General features: G+C 52.0%; 1 protein-coding gene across 3 annotated transcripts; it reads right to left on the bottom strand.

The window, feature by feature from the left end:
- Positions 1-3,861: 3,861 nt before the first annotated feature.
- On the bottom strand, positions 3,862-20,186 carry HHATL (hedgehog acyltransferase like). 3 transcript variants are annotated; one of them, XR_012626376.1, is made up of 13 exons: positions 19,974-20,186; positions 18,071-18,217; positions 17,444-17,511; positions 16,940-17,053; positions 16,581-16,775; positions 15,513-15,722; positions 10,973-11,144; positions 9,173-9,317; positions 8,760-8,795; positions 7,786-7,987; positions 6,238-6,379; positions 4,652-4,988; positions 3,863-4,008 (listed from the first exon to the last, which is right to left on the bottom strand). XR_012626376.1 is itself a non-coding variant. In XM_074850229.1 (12 exons), the coding sequence occupies exons 2-12, from the start codon at positions 18,174-18,176 to the stop codon at positions 4,867-4,869; spliced, it is 1,512 nt and encodes a 503-aa protein (XP_074706330.1). In that variant the 5' UTR covers positions 18,177-18,217; positions 19,974-20,186; the 3' UTR covers positions 3,862-4,866. The 3 variants fall into 3 exon arrangements, 2 of the variants coding, with proteins under 2 accessions (XP_074706330.1, XP_074706340.1); XM_074850229.1 differs by having other exon boundaries at positions 3,862-4,988; XM_074850239.1 differs by lacking the exon at positions 19,974-20,186 and adding an exon at positions 18,401-18,901 and having other exon boundaries at positions 3,862-4,988.
- Between the last annotated feature and the right edge of the window lie 625 nt (positions 20,187-20,811).

Below are 20,811 nucleotides of genomic sequence, written 5' to 3'. Positions count from 1 at the left end.
GCTGTGCTGCTCATCTGTGATGGGATCAGACAACAAGCTCTGATCTTTGAACTGGGTCAATCTTCAGAAACGTTTCTCTGCTCCCAGACACCTGGGGTTGGACAACCCCATCATCCCCTCTCCCCTCCCTTTGCATTAGCTCTGCACTTTCTCAAGTTTAATCCTGTGTTGTTGTGCTACCAGCTGGGATTTTTCCCATTCTGCCTTTAATCTTCTTTGAGCCCTTCCTTGTTTTCCTTTTCGCTGTGCTGCTCGGCGTGTGCTGCCATCTGAGGTTTGCTTCCATATTCCTCGTGTCATGAGGTGCTGCTGCTAAATGCAACTACAGCCCACCCCTTCCCAGAGGAGTTCCCAACCAATCAGTGGGTCTGTGACTTCTCCCAGGTTTGTGGTCCACTCAGGGAAAGAGCACTGTGCTGGTCCCAAACCCGCTCTGGGGAAGCAGCCCTGGTTTTTCAAGAGCACTGTCTCCTTGGTGCACTGTGTCATTTAGGCTCCCTACAAGCATGGGGAGAGACAGACGTCTCTGGGAGCTGCTTCACTGCACCCAAGTTAGACACTTGCCTGAGATGAGAGGACTCTGGTGATGTCCACCTGTCCCCATTCATTCCACAGACAGTTTAAATCATGAATTCAGACTAGACATCCATAACTGGTCCCAGTGCCTCCTAATGCCAGCAGTGCTGGGATGCCGTCCTCATAATGACTTGTGGCAAGTCACACATGTCATCCCCTGCCTTACGTTTCCACCATTTTTTGCTGTCAGTTCAATACAGCAGCATCCATCCCAAGCCCTGTCATCAAAATGGGTGCAGATCGCATATATGGCCCAGGCTGGCCATGCAGGCTGGGCTCTGTGTGTTAACCTTGACCTCAAATGGTCTGTAAACCTCCCTGGCTCCTGAGCACAGCTGTATTCAGCTAGATAAGGGTGGTTCATCCAAGTTTCTACCAAGTTCATACAAGTTTCTACTGCAGCCTGGTGGGACAGAGGGTTGATCTGGTGGACCCAAGCCCTGTGAGCAGCTCTGCGCCATGGGGAGGCTCACACGGTGCTCACAGGAAGACCCAGGGGTGCTTTCAGAGCCACTGGGCACTTCTCCTGAACCCTCCTGGGGCTGCGCTTGAAAAGCCATCAGTGTTTTATGCAGCTTAGATACACAGACTTCAGATTCTCTCACCCACAAGTATCTGGTGTTCAGATTATTTTCTTACATTTTAGGTTACATGTTTCCCGTCTGGATCTCAAGCACAGTATTTCTTTTTCACTTGTGTGTTTACTTGTTCCTCATTTCTGGTTTTCATCTGTTCATACTGGTTGGTCGTTGCCATTTTATAATCTATACACAGGTAAATCAATAGGATTTTCTGGGGACTTGGTCTGAGCCTTGCCGCTCTGGAGAGCCAAGGGTACATCTGATGGGAGGCTTTTCTCTGATGATAACAGTGGAATTTGAGGCAACCATCAATTCTGAGCCTTCTGCAACCATTATCTCTTTTAAAGGCTTTGATCACAGTAGACTTGTCCCATTCGTCTTCCATTTGCTGGGCCCAACATGTCACTACTAAGGTAAGCTGGTCTCCAAGCAAGTACCAGCTAAGCCCAGAGGGATCTAAAAGCAGGTAAGATGGTACATGTGGATGCGATAAGGGTGAGCAGTGATCACAGTTACCATTTGGTTATCTCTATGCACACATGAATGGATGAATAGACTCTCCCCAGGGTACTCTCCCCGAGAGTTCTGACTGTTGTATAATAGACAACACAGCCCTGAATGGAGGTGGGCTGTTTTCAGATGGCCCTCAGCTCATGGGCCCCAGATCTAACAGGACTACAGCTAGTGATTTCCAGTGACCAATGGACTAAATCAGTTATTACATCTGCCTCTAAGTGGGAAATAGTCCCACCACGACATGGGAGTGGGTGAGGATACATGGGAAGCATCCTAAGGGGATGCAACGTAGCAGGATCACTCCCTCCCATAAAAATTTTAGAACAAGAAAGGTGAATGCAGGAATTATCACCATGTCAGGCTGAACAAGAATGTGTCCAGTGTAGGGCTATTGATTGGGATTTGTAGTTGCAATAAAGAATTGCTTTTCTTGGCTTCTTAGATGAATTTTGCTAACAGGCAGGTAATCGTCAGATGAGACAAGATATTCAGGATATTCTTCTCCAGGATAGAGATGATCCGTTGATAAATCCCATTCTACAGAGGCATATGCTGAGGCTGAGGGTCTCCTGCACAAGGCTGAGCTGGTTGAGGTAGCACCACTTGGGTGCTCCTGACCCACTAGACCTCCTGGGCCTGTAACAGCAGCAAGAGCTGAGGGGATAACTTCAGGCAAAGGCAGGGGAAAAGCCCAAGTTCTCCCATGAACTGTCGCTAACAAATCACTCACTCGGTGTCTAAGATTAGCTCCTTCTGGCAGCTCCATCAGATGCAGCTGCTGGATAAATTTAGATCGTTAGTGAAGGGGTTATTTTCTCTCCTGAAGTATCCAAGTCAGGAGGGCAGCTCAGAGTCACTGGGCTTTGCCATGTGAGTCACCACCCACTTTGACACTGGGAGGTGGGTGACTCTGTCTGTCCTCCTGGACAGCCAGGGACCTGAGCTGAGCCACCTGCAGACAGAGCCCTTGATCTCGGCAGCTCAGGGTGGCCTCAGCTGTGCGAGGACACCTGTATGGAGGAGAAGAGCTGAATTTTACTCTGGGAGGAAGCACATCATGTCATAGCTGTTTTGGTGGTAGAGAGCAAATCTGAAATAACAGAGATGCTAAGAAACATCTACCAAAGGTCCAGCAGCAGACCCGTGTTAAAAGGGGATGTGCCTGGCAGCCGAAGAGGTTTTGGGGATATGACTGGAGACGCCACCAAGGCACAGTACCTGCCCTTCCAACATTTTTGGTCAGGCTCCCAGAAATAAAACCAACGTGGCTTCTAACTCAAAAACTACATGGATGACAGTTTGATGGCAGTAGGCTCGTGATACTTCACCAGTACAAAGGTGGAGTCAAAATAAAGGTGAATGTGAATTGAGCTGCAGCCAAACCTCCAATCTGGTGAAGCCACTAAGGTGTGTTTCTGTTAAATTCAACAATGTCTTGTGTCACTATTAGGGGTGAGAAGTAAGGACTTGCAGACCGGTCCGTGTGTCTCTCAGCTCTGGTAGCAGGGCGTTGCTCAGCGTGTCCCCTGCATTACAGCAGCATAACAGTGATGAGCGACAGGCACCATAGATGTCCGACATTTATTTACTACATAAATGAATTACATTTATCAGGGACTTCACAAATTACTTTGTCAGAGCTGAAAGCTGGCTAGGAACCAATCCTGTTTCATCCACAGGGAAGCCAGAATACACCAGCACCAAGCGTCTCAACCCACATTGCAAAGTGGTCTGGATTCTGCCCACACCAAATATTGACATAACTCAGACATAAGGCCACTGAAAGTTACTCTAAAGTGCAAGAGAGCCAGAGTTATTTTTCAGTTATTAACCCGCCTTTTCCCCAAGGCACCATGTTTCACACAGGTACATTTATTCAATGCACTCCCTATGCAGTGTCCCAAAGTCTACTTCTCCAAGGAGGCTATCATGGGCTTTTCCTCCACCACCCACCCCCCAGTCACTGCCCTTCATTCAGGGTCTTTCTCCTTTGGTTGTACATGTGTGTGTGTGCTCATTCAGCCACGCAGTCATCGGCTTAGGCTGTGTGCACCAAAGTCAGCTGAATAAAGGGGTGGCTGGCTGGAGATGAGCAAGAGTTGGCTACAGCATCTTCTGTTCCTCAGCCATGGGCAGGAATGTGAGCTTTAAATCTTTGACCATGGTGTGCAAAAAACATGAGCGGGATTTGGTTTGAGTGCCAGGACACATATCACAACAGGGTGGTCAATGGTGGCCACACCGGTCTCAGACCCTTTGGGTCTGAGTTGGGGCCTGGGGACCAAGCAGTTGTGAGCCACGTGTTGTGTTTCTTCAGCACACCTGCTCTCCGGACCTGTACACAATGAGCAATGGCTGTGAAGCAAGTACAGCCTTCGCACTCTCATTAACTATGCCTGATGTTGGCACTAAATAATTTTTTTCAAGACATTTAGCACTGAAGGGACCTGTTTTGCAGAGAGTTTAATATCGTAACAGCTATCGCTCTGCACCACTGTCAGTGGGGAGATAATTACTCTTCAATGTGCCACCCCTGGTCCTCCTTCCCTTTGCTATAAAGACAGTCCTATTTATTTATTAGCCTCTTGGTATGTATAGACTGTGCTGGGTCACTTCACAGTCCTTACTGCACAACCATAGATGCCAAACACTTGAGCGTGGATGCTGACCATTTCTTGTAGTGAAAGAAACACGGGCTGGAAGTGACCTGGAGATGGTGTGCTCTGACCAGGCTCAGCACCAGCTAATCTCTTTCTCACAGCTGTGCCTCTGGCCCACCCTAAAACCTCCAGCCATGGGACTTGGAGAGTCTCCTCTGGGAGACATGGGCTACAGGTCCTGCAGGAGAGATGAGTGCTGGTGGACCAAGTGTTATGGGAAGCAGCGGGTAAAATCTCTAGGCCTGCACAATGTCAAATGGTCAGAAAAATTATGGGGATGGCTCTTTCTGGCACTAAAAAAATGTCCTTGGAGCCTACCTCAGCAGTCTGACATGCATGGGAAGCCCGCTGTGTCTTACAGAAAGATCTTTTCTGCAGCAAGGGTGACCTGCGCTTTCCAGGTGACTTCTACATGGGTGAGCTACACCAGTCCGATTTTCAGGAGTGCTTGGGTTGCCCTGGCCAGTGGCTGGCCTGGCAGCAGGGGCTGGAAGGGAAATGAGGCTTTGGGACAAGCCTGACGATGCCTCCATCTACTCCACCTTTGCTTTGTCACACTTCTCCTCCTCAATGGCCAGGATGCGCTCACGCTCTTTGATCAGCTGCACTCCACAGTATGTGATGAACCAGATGGAGAAGGTGCTGACAGGGAAACCTAGAAGATGGAGGGAGACGTGGTCATCTTGGAGTGGCTGCACTGCTGCCTCTCGGGTGGGTTTGGGAGATCCCACAAGTTCATGATAGCCAATGACATTTTCCATTGTGGATCCAGCCACAACACAGCTTCACTGAGAGAAGAGAGAAACCCCCAGGATCAGATTATAGATGGAGCTGTGCCTGAGCCCACCAAGGCATGATGGACTGCAGCTAGTGTGGGAACATGCTGCAGTGGCTTTGAGCACTCTTTTACCCCCAAAACTCCTTTTGCTCCCCAAGTTCAGACTTGATGGTTGACTTTCTGCCCATTCAACCTGCCCATATCCATCACTGTTCAGCACTGTGACCTTCTGGAAGCTTTGTGCCCTGCTGATGCTGGGGATCAACCCCAGCCTTGTCCCATACCTAGTGAGGACACAGTGTGCACCCAGAGAAACACATGTTTTTGTCACCTAGGTAAGTGACTGAGAGCTGGGAGCTCTCCTTTCACTTAGGAAGGGTCTGATGACATTTGTAATCATGAATCTGGTATCCACAGCAGAGGAGAGACACAGGCTTTGTACCTGCTAAAACAGGACCTCTAAAATGAGTAATGCAACCAGCAAAAGCCAGCTAGCTCAGCGGGCAGGCACTTCTGGCACACTGAGCCCAGAGTGTCACATTATCTGTTTCCTACGCCAGACCATCCCAGAGAGGACTGGATGACGCGGGCTCCTGGTGGCTATTTATACCCTGGGCTGCTCAGGACTTCAAAATAGTGCCACCATCCACTGATTAGAAATGTACAGATAAGACTAGCACAAGGATTTGGACCTGTCACCTTCAGGTTGATGCAGGAGTAACTGCTAAAGCAAAAGGAGATGAGGTAGGACAAGTAAATCCATTTCTCCATCAGGGGGACCTTTTCACAGCCAGGGACTCAGCCCATCTTGGTGGGGTGAATATGACCTTTTTTGTTGCTGTAACAAGTCTAAATCACAGCGTCAGGCTGTGCTAGGAGCTGTACAAGCACACCTGGGAGGCAGCTTGTGCCCCAGAGAGCTCACAGAAGAAGGGTGGGAGCCCAGAAACCACTGTCTGCACCTTTTGAACAAAAATTAAGCATGTTGGGAACAGGCACATAACAAGCCAATGGCCAGGCCACTTTGGACCCAAGAGGACTCAAAAGTCCCAGTCCTCCGTCCCCTTTCCACTGTTCCCCCAACAAGACAAGGATCCCTCGATGGGGAAAGGTGGTAGCATCTTACCCATCAGGAGGAGTCTCTTGGTCACCAGCAGTGCAAACTCCAGGCTGTTGAGGGCTAGGATGTTGTAGAGGACAATAGCCCAGAAATTCGCTGCCCCGAAAACTGCCCTAATCCGCCGAGACATGGCTGCTGACATTTTGGCCTGTGGAGGGAAAAGGAGCAGAGAGTGAGGAAAAATGGGGCTGTAAAGAAAGGGGATGCACTAGACCAACTCCAGCTGGGATCCCAGAGGGGTGGGCAAAAATTAGAGCAGCCTTTAGTGTCCTGGGTTGAAGAAATATAAGGACAAGGTAAAATGTCTGCTCTGATGCTGGACGTAGATGCATTTGAGACTCTGGACTGGTGTTTCAAGGTCCCATGGGTAGGGGCAAGATGTTATACAGGGTTTCATGCTTATTGTAATGGCTGAGTACTGCTTTCTTCATCTGTTGCCTTGGGTAAGCCATTCCTCAAGGCAGATGAACACTGCTGTATATCAGAATTAGTATTAGCCCTATGAGCAAATCACCCCCAGCTCCTGGTAGGAATTGTTTCTTAGGAATTAAAAAAAAAAAAAAAAGAGCTGAACACTGGTCACAGCAGCAGAGTGAAATTGTCACTGGCACATAATCCTCAGGAGCAGCTGCTGCAAGTGGAGCAGGGAAGTGGTTTATAGCAATCTTCAAAGAGCATGATGAATCCCCAGGCCACTTAGTGCCGAGAACTGTGGTGCTGCAGGGAAGGCAATTTCGCTGCCTGCGAGTGCTATAATCTGATTAGAAGTTCAACGAGGACAGCAAATGGGAGGATTGCTCTCCGAAGTTTTTATTCAAAAGGGGTCTTTAGTGAACCAGTTTAGGACCTCCAGACTTTACGTTGTGCAAAATAAATAAGCAACAGAATTGTTTCCAGGATGAGTTTCCAAAATTTTTCTTCCAACATGTCCCCGAGGCACCTTGGTCAGAAACAGAGACGGCACTAAGCTTTGGAGTGGTTGGAAAATAATTCATTCTAGTATCTAAGCATTTGCTTTTATCAGAAATCAGATCAAAAACACTCAAGAGTGACAAGATGTTTTGCAGAACAAGAAGAACAAATGATTTCCATATGGAAATGTATAAACATTTCCCCATGGACAGACCTCAGATTTTGTGTCCCGCTGTGGTACTTTGAAGTCTCACTGGGGCTGCATTCCTGGTTCTCTTGGACCTCTGTTTTTCCAGGAACCTAAATTTCCCATGAAGCATCATCGGGGCAGGTGGGAATTTGCTCTGGGTGGGTGACATAGCACATAAAATGAAAGGACACAGAGCACCAGGACTGTGCTGTCCTTGCACAGTTAACTAGCTGATCACAAGGATGCTAAAGCCCACAGGAGAGAGCTTCAGGAGGCCTGGACGTGGAGCTGCATGGCTTCATCAGGGATATTGCTTTTCAGTCTCAGCTGAAAACGGATTTGACTTGCATAAACAAGTTTGAGCTCCCTGCAGTCATGGATGTTTTCCAGCACCACAGTTTGGTCCCAGACCCAATGACTTTCCCCCATCCACTTGCAGCCCAGCTTCTCACCTCCAGTTTGGCAAAGGGCTCCTGCTGGAAGAACTTCTGCACCCAGAGCTCAAAGTTGAGGCCAAAGCAGTTGAAGACAGACCAGATGTAAACGATCTCACAGGGCCCCAGCCACAGTGTGGTGACAGCAAAGGTGGCGATGGTGGCCATGAGCTCCTTTGTGATGTTGTCATGGTTCTCTCCAATGTGATCATACACGTACCTAACAGCCAAGGAAAGTGGTCGGTGCTCCATGTAGTCAGGGACACCCCTCTGAAGTCCCTTATTCCACGCCCACCCACCACAAGCTCCTCACAGGCAGGTCAATCTAGAGCACCCCGCTGAGAAAGGAAGGATGTTGTGGATTACATGTTTAGCAATAAACTGATTTTTGCTGCAGTCCAGCTGCTCGTGGCTTGTGTTCTTCACAAACCCATAGCTCCTTAAGGACTAAATACCACCCTTTGCCCCCTCTTGAAGGTAAAGGGTTGATAAAATTTGGGGATCTGTAGAGCTGGAGGCTATCTCAGACTTGCTGGTGCACAGGATTTCACCACAGAGCAGCCTCCACCTTCAATACATGTTTGCTGGTGTGTACTCATGGCTCAGAGCTAAAGAGCTGAAGGAGATGTAGATGGAGCTCAGGCCACCCTTGCTACCCAGGATATGGGAGACCTGGGCTCAATTGCCCCTTCCTCCTGGTGTAATATGAACCTGACTCTTCTTCCCTCGAGAGAATGCTAAACCCACCAGACTTAAAGGGACTTCTGGGACAGGACTCTCTTTTTCCCAACTCTGGGGGAGGGGGCTGTTGCACTTTGTGGTGATTAATTCAGTGGTCTTAGGGATAAACTGACAAATATGACTTCATGCTGTAGTGGGATTCACCCAGAAGAGAGGACAGCTCAGCTTTGGGATAAACAGCATTTCCTGTTTCTTTATGTGATGAAAGAGAAGACCTGAACCAGACTAGAGATGGTTGATCAGACACTTACTTGCATAGCCAGTCATTAATCCCTCTGTCAAAATGCCTAAAATGGAGATGATAAAAAGCATGTTAAAACACTCAGCGTAATGACATCCTTCCACACAGCAGTCAGCCAGAGAAGGCACCAAGTCTCCCCTGGTGAGGTACATCTTGAACCTTGTTCTCAGCAGTTCTCCATGCTCCCTCCTTGAACAGGTCCCATTACCGATGTGGTTGTAACCTCTCTCCTTATGTATTGTTTCCTGCTCAAGAATATTTCCCTGGGCTACGGCCAGGTCTAGACTATAGGTTCAGTATAGATTGTTCAATGCAGGCAGTCTCCAACTCATAGGCCAGCTGCTCAGCAGCACAGCCCAGATGTCCTCCCCGCATGCATGTTTCATTCAGGCCTCTCTTCGTTGATGCATGTGGGGTACTCACGTTTCTGCAAAGACATAGAGCATTGTGATGCATTTTGGAGGCTGGGGTGGGTCCAAGTGGTCCAGTCTGGCGATGGTGTTGATGACCCCAAACATGACAGCAGCTTTCACCCAGTCGTACACCAAATTGGAGTAGGCCAGGCCAGCTAGAGCAAAAACAAGAGTCAAATGAGTGAAGAGGAACATGAAACGTATCGCCTTCAGGACTTCGGGGGACATCATGTCCCATGGGAGCATGTAGTCTATTGCAACAAACATAAAGAGGACAGTCTAATGCTGTCTTGGACCAGCAAAGCTTGTAAAACTAAGTAGCTTTCTATAGGAAGCTGGAACCAAAGGACAGTATCTTCTTGGGGTATTTGGGAGTAAACTCTTTATTGGTCTTGGTAGTCCAAGAAAGTCATACAGATCTCATTTCTTCCAGCGCAAGATCATTCCTTCCCTCTAAGACTTGTTAACCTATGATGAACTCATCACAGTTCTCAACTCTGACCTCTGAGGTTTTACTGACACCTCCATCAAAATACCCCCCACCTCAGCTCCTTGTGGCCATAGATGTAACATTGATGCTACAGCAGAGCCAGGGCCAGAAACTCTGTCTTGGAGAGGTGTCTGACACTGGAAGACAAACCCTGCAGGAACAAACACTAAAGATTTCAAATTCCTATGCAAGCAGAGGCTAAAATGCCCCCATCTGGGTGGGATTCAGCTCACAGATTAAGGGCCACCCAGTGCCTCAATGTGAGCCGTGCTTGAGCTCCCACTATGGACCAAGCAGATCTGGTCAACACAGTCAGCAGAGCCTGCAGAGGAGCTCAGCTCCCCCTGGAGTAACACACATGCTTGGTCAGTCCACCCAGGACACTCTAAAATCAATCCTAGTGCCATTCTGGCTGCATTAGGATTTTCTCCTGGCCTCCAGCTGCCACTCCAGAGAGACATGGGGGTCCTCCAGCCCCTGCGTATCTTCTGCCTGTGTGGATGTCAGATACTCTGTGGCATCTCAAATGCTGCCAACAGACATGTATTTGGCCAGCTGAAACCCTCTATCCAGCGGCCAGCTGAATGACAGTGGGAGTTTGACTTCTGGAGGTCCCTGGTCCAGCCCTTCTCAGCCAACTTCAAATGGAGATCATGTTGCTCCTGACCTTGACCATTTAAGCATTGAATATGTCTATTTTTGGAGAATCTATAACCTCTCTGTCCAATGCTTGACCACTCTATGAAAAAAGTTCCTTACATGCAATCAGACTTTGCCTTGCTGCACCTTGTTTGCTGTGTTCTGCTTCTTCCCTGCCAGCCTCTAAGAAGAGTTCACCTTCTCTACAACCCTCCATTAGGCAGTTGATGACAGCCACTACAACTGCCCTGAGGTCCCTCCTCTCTGTACAGCCTATGCCCTGGGGCCGTTTCAATGGCTCACAAACACTCATAATGAGTGGCCACCTGCAAAGGCATCTGAGATACCAGATGTGTCTCTTGCAACAGCATGTGGCTGATATTCTGGAGGTGCTGAGCTCCCTTCCAGTCCAGACAAAGGCAATGGGGATGGCTTGGTGCTCAACCGCTTAAACCCTGAGCTAAACAATTTACAGTGGGACCCTGTGAGAATGTCAGACCAACACCATCTGCTTTCCAGGGCTGCCTGACCCCAGCTCTTTGCATTATCAACGGGAAGAAGAGGGGCTTTACTCAAACCTGTCCAACATAGGCATTGCCAAAGTCTCTCAACGGGGATGGATGGAGATCTGAATCACTCGCCACTGTGTAGGTGTGAACGTGTCCAAGCACAGCCACTCACCCAACGACCAGTCCGAGAGGCGGCTGATGAACTTCAGGTCGGAAGGGAGGGTGAGGATGTAGAAGAAGTGGAAGAAGATGTCCACAGCAATGATGGCCCCGACATGGAGGAGAGCATGGACCCGAATGTTCCTCATCTCGTCATCTTTGCGTCTTAGCTCTCGGGTGCTTACCTGATGGGGTGGCAAACCAGGAAAGGGCTGAGCTGAGAGACGTGATGGGCAGCATGTTCCTCCATCCAGAGAAATGGACAAGGTTCAAATGGGGACTCAACGGTCTTCTTTATAAATCACACCGTGGACTACATGGCCCAAACCTCCATTGATTAAGGAAGACACAAGGGACTAGCTCAGGTGAACACATCCACAAGGAGCAGGACATCTCCCACTCACAGCATCCCTCCAACACCCCCCTCTCAGTGCTGAGCAGGGCAGCAATGTACCTCCTGGATCACCCTCCTGGCAAAGGCTGTTCTCATCACGGGGGTGTCCAGCAGAGCAGGCACATGGTGTGACACAGCAGTGATGGGCCTGGCTGTACCTGAGGGACCCTAGGTGGGATGAAATCCATACCAACCAGGGAGATGGGTTTGATGCTCTTTCTGCGGGGACATGTTCAGTTTTGGGCCCCTCACTACAAAAAGGCCATTGAATTACTCAAGTGTGTCCAGAGAAGGGCAATGAAGCTGGTGCAGGGTCTGGAGCACAGGTCTGATGGGGAGCGGCTGAGGGAACTGGGGGGGGTTTAGTGTGGAGAAGAGGAAGCTGAGGGGAGACCTCATGGCCCTCTACAACTCCCTGAAAGGAGGGTGCAGAGAGGGGGGATGAGCCTCTTTAACCAAGTAACAAGTGATGGGACAAGAGGGAATGGCCTCAAGCTGCGCCAGGGCAGGGTCAGACTGGCTCTTAGGAAGGATTTCTTTGCAGAAGGGGCTGTTGGGCGTTGGAATGGGCTGCCCAGGGCAGGGGGGGAGTCCCCATCCCTGGAGGGGTTGAAGAGTCGGGTTGACCCAGCGCTGAGGGATCTGGTGGAGTTGGGAACGGTCAGGGTGAGGTTCATGGTTGGACTGGAGGAGCTTCAAGGTCTTTTCCAACCCGGATGATTCTGTGATTCTGTGATTCAAATTTGCTTAAGGGTGGCCCCTTGCACAGGTCACCAAGCAGGAGCAAATGCCGTCACATCTACAGGATGCCACAGCCTGTAGGGAAGGACATCTGCATGCCCAGGAGAGGTTGGGAGCAGGGCTGGAATCCCACCTGACAGCTCTGCCAGGGCCAGATGCATATTTCTGGCCAGGGTAATTTGGGAAGAGGAGGAAGATGACTGGTGGTCTCTGGAGCTTCTGCTGCAGACACATTCTGTAAATGAGAGGGAGACCTGCTTGAGGGGCCATCCTGAACCGGTTGGGACCTGATCGATGAGGATTTTGTCTCTGCTGTGTCTTGTACAAATAGGGGCTGGGCTTTGCCTCTAGGAGCTGTCATGTCTCTGGCCATTGTAATATAAAAATAATCAGAGCAAGCTTTCAGGATTACACTGGGCAGACTGATGCTTCCCCACATCACTATAAAAATTGCTGCTGTATACAAAATCCTCTTATTTTTATTACTTTCCCTTTATTCCCTGCGAGAGGTGGGAGCTCTCCCAACGTAATCTGCAGGCTGCTGTAAAATCCAGCTGATTCCTGAGAATTAAAGCCTTTACCAGATTTTTTCATGTCTGTTATATGCCAAGTGCTTTAAGGATACAAAGAGACTACTGACCCTGAGCTGGAGGAGAAGGCGAGGGAGGAGAGGCTCTGGCATGGAGACGTGTGGGAGGACATGGAGCCCCCCCCCCCCCCTTTCATAGAATCACTGAGGTTGGAAAAGACCTTTAAGATCATTGAGTCCAACCATAAATCTAACACTGACGAGTCCACCACTAATCCACGTCCCAAAGCGCCACAGCTACATGTTGTTTTTAAATACCTCCAGAGATGGTGACTCAACCACTTCTCTGGTCTTCCTGTTCCAATGCTTGACAACCCTTTCGGTGAAGAAATTTTTCTTAATATCCAATCTAAACCTCCCCTGGTGCAACTTGAGGCCTTTTCCTCTCATCCTCTGTTTGTGGTGGCAGCACTCTGCCGCCATCCCCTTGGGTTCAGGGCTGTGTCCCCCCCACTTCCAGCCCTACAGAAGTGAATTTGTTCCCTTTGTCTTAGTGAGAAAGATGCTTTTCTGCTCAAATGGGGCTGGCCAAGCTCTGGTTCACATGAGTTCCCATCACACATGGGGGTGCAAGGGCTTCACCAGGATGTAACACCAGTAGGACCTAGAGAGATAGATCTGTTCCCTGAGCCATACACCCACCCTGGGGAAGGGAATCATTTGCCTGTCCCCATAACTGCTGTTGGGCAATTAGGAATTCACCACTCCAACTAACTGCAGCTCCAGCAGTGCAGGGGGGCATCTAGCCAGGAGATGGCAGTGGTGGCCAGGCCAAGACAGGACCCCTGGCTGGGGCATGGCAAAGGGGCAGGGGACTTACGCTTTGTGCTTTGGGGTGAGCATTTTAAGCAACAGAGGGGAGAACTGCTCATTAAGTGGCCCTGGACATTCTGGTTTGGGGCTGTGCAAAGGAACAGGAAATAAAACCCCATCCAGATCAGGCCCTGTAGTAGTGGTGGGAGTTCAGGTCTTGGAGACATGAGGAGTTTAATGCCCTGATTTACAGATACCTGGCTGCAGCATTAGGAGAAGCCAGGGCTGCACGTTTCATAGGACAGATTGATGGAAACTGGGGAAGGAAGAAGAATGTGGGGTGAGGAGGCCACCCCAGGGTACTGTACCACCTCTGGAGGGGCTTGGACAGTGGGGCTGCTGGAGCCAGGCTTGCCTGGACTTCAGCCCGACAGATAAGACACAACTGGAAAGATGAAGACTTAGGATGAAACATTTCTTCCAGCAGCCTGGGGGGAAGAGTCCACCAGCGGCCTGGCCATCCCTGGTGCTTATCTGCTGAGAATGGGCTGCGGGTAGACTCAGTGCACCACAAGCATCCCTTGTGGGGGACACCAGAGCTGACCTTATGGTCTTCAGGGTCAAATACTCTAAAAGTTCTTTTAAATAGATCCAGCAAGATCCAAGGGAACTTATTCCTTCCAACATGCAGCACAAGGTTGTTGACTACCCAGGTGAATGAACCAGTGAGGAGCAGGACTCGAATCAAGGCTAATCCTGCTCACTGGAGGAAAAAAGACCAGTGCAGACCCTTTCTTAGGCAACCAGTGCCAGCCCAATGTTGGAGAAAAGGTGCTGGGCTGCACAGGTCTTTGGTCTCCTCCTCACCAGGGAGGCTCTGGCTGCTCTCCCCTGCCCTGGGCTGTTTTTTCTTCTGAATTCACAAATGTTTTTTGCAAAATGCTGTTGCACCCAGACATCAGTTGGGGTCCAGAAATTCAATGTAGCTGTTCTTCAAAAGGAAACAGAGGAGTGGTGGCAATCCTTCCCAGCCCCATTGCTGACCAAGCAAGAGGTCCTTCCCTTAGCAAGCAGTTCCAGCTTGCTTTGATGACCAAGGTCGATCATTGGTGTAAAAGGAGGTTGAGATGGGAAGATTGAGGAGGGAGAGAGCACCTCTGTTTTGCTTGATCTCTGGCTGTGAAATAGTCAAGGAAGTTGAGGCTGGTCTCAGCCCAGGCTTCTGCTGATGTATTCCAGTGCTGTTTGGGTTCTGCTCTTCAGAAAACTCACAGAATCAGAATCACAGAATTGTTTAGGTTGGAAAAGACCTTGAAGCTCCTCCAGTCCAACCATGAGCCTCACCCTGACCGTTCCCAACTCCACCAGATCCCTCAGCGCTGGGTCAACCCGACTCTTCAACCCCTCCAGGGATGGGGACTCCCCCCCTGCCCTGGGCAGCCCATTCCAACGCCCAACAACCCCTTCTGCAAAGAAATCCTTCCTAAGAGCCAGTCTGACCCTGACCTGGCACAGCTTGAGGCCATTCCCTCTTGGCCTGTCCTTGGTTGTGTGTGATACAGGCAAAGACTGGGAGCACCAGGATATTTCATGGAGACCAGACGAAGCCCCTGGCTGCTGAAACACAGCCTTTCACCCAAACTTACTTATTTCTAGAGAAATAACTTAATCTTAAGACACACAGACCAGCCCCCAAAATTCATGCTCCTTAGGTGAGCTAGCTAGATGGAAATGTGAAACTTCCCTTGCTGTCACAGCCACCACAAATGGGCACCACATGTCTGGCTTGCACTGTGGCCTCCCGACGCCGCACAGTGGGGCAGCATGGAGCTGCTGGGGTGACAGCACATGGAAACTGAGGCACTGAGCAGCACAGGTGCCCAGTGAGCAAGGACATGAGCTGAATCCTCCCCGCTTCATCCCAACATGATGCTTTCACCACAGCAATGTCTTCCCTTCTGAACTGACCAGTTGAAATGGCCAAACGTGGGCAAAAGTGGGGTTTTGTAGGCGTTAAACCCAAACAAATAAATGCAGGGAGCGGTCCTCCTCCCACCCAGCCTCAGGAGCACTCACCTGGGCATGGAACTGGTCAAATGTCATGACAGGCCCAAAGAAGAAGAATGGAAGGTAGAAGTTGTACTTGAGGAGGTCGAAGATGGAGTAGATGCCCTCTTTCCTCTTGGAACTCTCAAGTGCAAAGCTCATGCAGCGCATGATGGTGAAGCCGCTTCCTCCACAGAAGAGGACATCTTGAAGATCAAAAGCTCCTGTTACAAACCCTCTCTGGATGAGAAACGAAGAGTTACCACCAGGAACGTGGCGTCGCTTCTATGCTCCCTCGCTTTGTGGAGGACATCACTCTGGGGACAGCTGGCAAAGCCTCTAAATATGCTCTGACACCAATTGTCCCTGGAGTTAATGAGCCTTGCTGTTGGAAAAAGAAAACTGGGGCTTGATTTCCCAGCTGGCTCCTGCATCTGGAGGAGCCAGGAAGGGATACATCCTCTTGGCCATGTCTTTACCAAGCAGCTGTGGGCCATGCAGGCTTTGGTCTGGGGTGGGAATGTCACCCTGTCACAGGGACATAACCCTCCCCAGGGAGTGAAGAAAAGCCAGCACAAGCCTGATAGAGATGGAGGGAACACATTTCAGGAGGTAAACGGCAGGCAGAGAGAGAGAGCACTGTCCTTCAGAGGGACGGAATAGCTTCATAAGGTTCTTCCTGGGCTTTTCTCTACCCACCAGTGATAGAAAGTCTTAACTGGTCAGAGACCTAAGAGAAAGGCATGGGCATCACAGAGCCCATGCCAGCACTGTGTTACAGATCGGGAAACTAAGGCACAGGGCAGGAACACATCTTGCCTGGCTGACAAGCTGTTGCCTGAGCAGCAAGGAGGACTCAGGTGTCCTGAGCTCTGGCCCAGCATGAAGCCACCAAAATACAACATAGCCCCCATGGGATTATTCCCAAACTGAGTGGCACAACAGTGGACTCCCTTTTAAACCCTGTGGGAGCTCTGACATAGCCAGAAGTGCCCAGGGTTTGGGGGTGCCTCAGGAGCCCTCCTTGGAGGGTAAACCCAAGGAGACAGATGCAAGTGAGCTGGAAATGAGGCAGACATGGCCCAAGACAGCACCTACTTGCCATGAGATGAATGGTTCCACCTTGAAGGAGGCGAGACAGCAGAGTCCGGCCATGTAGCAGAGCCACTTCTGCTTGGCCAGTGCAACGGAGTAGAGGACAAGGCAGTGGGAGAGAATGATCATCAGGTAGACGAGCCCCATGCTGCCCAGCACAGCCGAGATCCCGTACAGCATGTACACCACAGCCCGATGCTGCAAGAAGAGAGCAGCCCCGACTCGTGGTCAGCTTGGTAAAAGCCGCAACCTCCCTCTATCCTAGAACATCCCCCCCATCCTAGAACATCCCCCAAGCCCCCTCCACAAATCCCAGGTCACCCTGGTGCTTTCAAATCCGTCCCACCATGTCCCTGTCTCACCTGTGGCACCGTCATGGAGCAGATCTTGCCAAATATGACGTGTCCTGAGAGAGCGAAGATGATGACGTTCCTGAATGAGGTGAACCACATCACCCACTCGAAATCAGCTACGTCCTGTGGGAGCAGAACCAGGTGTCTTCCTGCCCCCAGCCCTTGCACCCCTGCCCCGACACCCATCTGGAGGGGAAACCTTTCAAAGCCTTTCAAACAACTTTCAAAGCCTTTTCTTCCCATTTTCCACCCAAGGGCTCCCAAGCACTTTAGCTTGGTCATAAAGCCCCAGCAAAGATGGGCCGTGATTGCTTGTCTCGGTGCACACAAAGCAGAGCATCCATGGTGCTGCAGGGCTGGTATTTTTCTGACTAGATCTTTAGGGAGAAAAATACGTGTCACGTGGACTTTGCAGAAGTGTGTCAGCAGCAGAAAGAACAGCTCTGCTTCTCCAGCGGTCAGCACCAGCCATGTCACAGTAGCTAGAAAAGATTGAGTCCTTCCTTCACTTACCATCTTCCTGCCAAAGTAGTGCCAGCCTGGCTTTATGCCATCCCGAAAGGCCTTTCTGTTCATGCTGTCTGCAAAAGAACCAGAGTTACAGGCAGAGAAACACCTCTGGGAAATGGGGCCCAGGTTCTGGCAAGGCAGGGAGCCTTCCTCACGATGGTGAGCCATCAGGGCTCAAACACCCCATCCCAAAAGTCCCTAATCCCCATGGTCAGCCATAGGAGTCAGGAAGCTCAACCGTTTCTGCAAGAATTTCCAGCAAAGCCTTTTTGCAGTGCACGTCTCAGGGACCCCCAGCTTATCCCACGAAATTTTCAGGTTTTCTGGGCTTCCAGACAAAAAATTTGAGACAGCGTAGGCAGGGTGGCTGCTTGTTGCAGGCACTGGCTGGAGAGCTGTGATGTGCCACAGCCTCTTGCTCTGAGCCATGGAAATGGGGTCAAGGGGACAAGCAGGCAAAAAGGCAAAAATCCTTTTTGAACCTTTGCAAAGGATTCCCAAGCTGTTCTCTGCAAAAAAAAAAATAAAGCCAGGGATCTGCTGCTGGTATCGACAGCTCTAAAAGCAGACACCTTACATCCATCCTCCCTCCCAGGGGCCCCTCCGGGGGGATGCGGTGGGGAGCGTTACCTCTAGACGCTTCAAAGATCCCGCTGCCACTGTACACCACAGCGCACGTCACGGCGAGAGCGTAAAATCCCAGTTCGTAGCTGGGGAGCATCGTTTTAACCCCCATGGCGGTAGGTTACCACCCCAGGCAGTGTGGGGAATCCAGACCTGGGAAAGGGAAGGAGGAGAGGGAAGAAAACCAGGGGGGAGAGCTCACCTTCCCTCGTACCCCTCAAACATGCTAAATTGCTGCTGGTGCTCAGCACCTCTGCTTTGAGGACTTCCTCGAAGGCTGGTAGAGCAAAGGAGGAGACGGTGACACCTGGGGCTGAACCCTGGGACACAACTCACGTGCGGAGAAAGAGGTTGCTGCTGAGCCTTGCTGCAAAATCCATCCAGGAGCCAGGATCTGGGAGCAGTTCAGCCGGGGGGGCCTGATAAAGGGCTCTTCGAGCAAGCGGTGTCCATCCCAATGTTCAGAGACGCTCTGGGATGCCAGCTGCCCAGGATGGGGTTCCTCCAGCGCGTTTCTGATGTTCCACCCCCCCTCCCCGCCCCGATTCCTAACTGGATCCTTGGAGGGAGTCCAGGATAGCGCACGAAGACGCCCGTGCCAGAGGGGATGTGATGGGATGCCCCTACTCCTCTGCCCCGCATCGCTGCTCACCTTCTGCCGGGGTTTTGCCCAACCTCGAGCTCTCGGGGGGGGGGGGGGGGGGGCTAAAGTCCCGTGGTCCCAAACTGCTCCCAACCACCAGCCTCGGGACCCCGCAGGCACGATTGAGCCCCCCGCCTGCCCTGCCCAGCGTCAGGGGATGCCGACGCCCAGCCCCGCCATTAACCCCTGAGCTAATTACTCCTGCTCTGGCTAATTAACCGCGGCGCGACGTGCCTTTCAGCCCGACCCCAGCGCTGCAGTCTCCCGGCTGCGTGTCCGGCAGCTGCTAAAAACGCGATTCAGGGCTGGAGCAGGCGGTGTGCGGGGCGGGGGGGGAGCGGGCACCCTCCTCCGGCACCGCCACCCCCTCGCGAACATCCCCCGCGGGTGGGGGGGACCCGAGCGGCGGGGCGCGACCCCTCCGACGGCGCGGGGCGCTTTGGGAGGGAATCAGGAGCGAAACTCTGGTTTTAGGCAGCAGTAAAAAGCGACCCGGTCACCCTCCGCTTTCGCATCTGCATCGCAAAGCTTTTGCCGCAGATGCTTATTGAAATTATTTTTTATTTTTAATTTTTTTTTTTTCTGAGTTTTTTAAGAGCTAGCGGGGGGAAGTGGTCGTTAGCAGCGATGAGGGGTGTCCCCATCTTTCCCAGCGCGGAGGAGAGGCTTTTCCCGGCGGGAACCGCCCGCTCCCGGGCCCCGGGGGGGGCCCCGGGGGGTGCGGGGGTCGCCCCACGACCGCTGCCCCGTGCGGGGCCGCTGCGGACGGGCGCGCTGCCACCGCCCTGCGGTCCCCCTGCGGCGGGAGGGCAGTCGCGGAGGGAGCTTTCGAGAGCTTTTTTTTTTTTGCTCCTTTCCACGTTTTTCAAGGCTTTTTTTTTTTTTGCGGGGGGCACCCCGCAAATGAGCCTGGGGGGCAGGCGGTTAACGGCCCCTGATTGCCGCTGGAGACCCCGCGGTGGGCGAGGGGTGCTGGCGGTGGAATTCCCTCGGACAGTTTTAACTCCTGATAGCTCCTGGGCTGCCGACTCAGGTGCGGGGGGGGTCACCCGCACAGCGCCCCCCCCCCCCCCCCCCTCCCCAGCTCCGATCCGCCGCGGGGCAGCAGCATCCTCATCCCCTCCGCAGCCCTCCGCCGCCCCGGACCCCCGGTCGGGGGGTGGGAGCAGGCAGAGGTGACAAAAAAGCCCAGGAGCTGCGGGAGCAGCGTGTCACCACCCCCGGCGTGGCTCCCCCCCAAGCCCCGCATCGCTCCCCACTACTGACCTTGAGCCCCGGCGCCGCGGGCGGAGGCGCCGAGGGTGCGAGGATCCGGCACCGCGACGGGGGGCGGCAGAGGGGGGAAAGGGGGAAAGGGAAGCAGTGGAGGATTGGGGGGCCGATGACTTGTCCTACAGCATCTCTCAGCCCGGCTTGGGGAGCGGGGGGGCCGGCCGAGTGTATTTTTGGGCTGCCGTCCCCCACCTTGCCCCTGGAGGAAGTTTTGGCCAGGAGTGGAGCGGAGCAGGCGGGAGGTATTTTTATTTTAGAGCAGCACTGCAGAGGGGGGCTGGTTCAGGAGCTGTCTGTCACGGCAGCTGCTGGAGAGGACCTGTGCTGGCTGCCAAAGCTCACCCTGGGCCAGGGAGCATGGCCCAGGGCTGGCCACGGGGCACAGCAGCCCCCACGCGGGGTCTGGCTCCCTCCCAGGGGGGGTTTGGTGTCCTGCTTGGAGCCCTGCAAGGGAGGGAGCAGCCCCCATCGCTTTGTGCGAGAGGGGAGGCAGCGATCATTGCGTGGGGATGGGGACACTGAGGCACAGAGCCAAAAGGTGCAATTCCCCCCCAGCTCAGGCAGTATTTGAATCCATGTGGGGCTTGGAGGTTGCAACACCTCTACAAACCTTCTTTGGGGTCTCCTTCTCAGCTTTTGGCATCTGCAGCCAAAACAGGGGCTAGGAAGGGGCTGGGTTGGGTTGTGATCTCTGTTATTATGGGGTGTGGGAATACAAGTCAGCCAAGAACAGGTCAACACAGTGCCAGGCCCATCTCTGTGTCCTGCACCAAGCTCTTTCTACCAAACCCCTGTGAGATCTGGGGAGAGCTCGTGCTGGGGCTGATGTCCC

Source organism: Strix aluco, chromosome 1 (genome assembly GCF_031877795.1).
Source record: "Strix aluco isolate bStrAlu1 chromosome 1, bStrAlu1.hap1, whole genome shotgun sequence".
Lineage (NCBI taxonomy): Eukaryota > Metazoa > Chordata > Aves > Strigiformes > Strigidae > Strix > Strix aluco.
Note: the sequence above shows the minus strand (reverse complement) of the source record. Positions and strands in the feature narration are given on the sequence as shown.

Excerpts from the sequence above, each read along its gene's own strand:
- HHATL (XM_074850229.1), bottom strand. The coding sequence starts at position 18,176 with ATGGGGGTTAAAACGATGCTCCCCAGCTACGAACTGGGATTTTACGCT. Across the intron at positions 15,723-16,580 it reads AACCATTCATCTCATGGCAA|AGAGGGTTTGTAACAGGAGC; the intron begins GTAGGTGCTGTC and ends TTTCTCATCCAG. Across the intron at positions 7,988-8,759 it reads ATTAATGACTGGCTATGCAA|GTACGTGTATGATCACATTG; the intron begins GTAAGTGTCTGA and ends CTTGGCTGTTAG.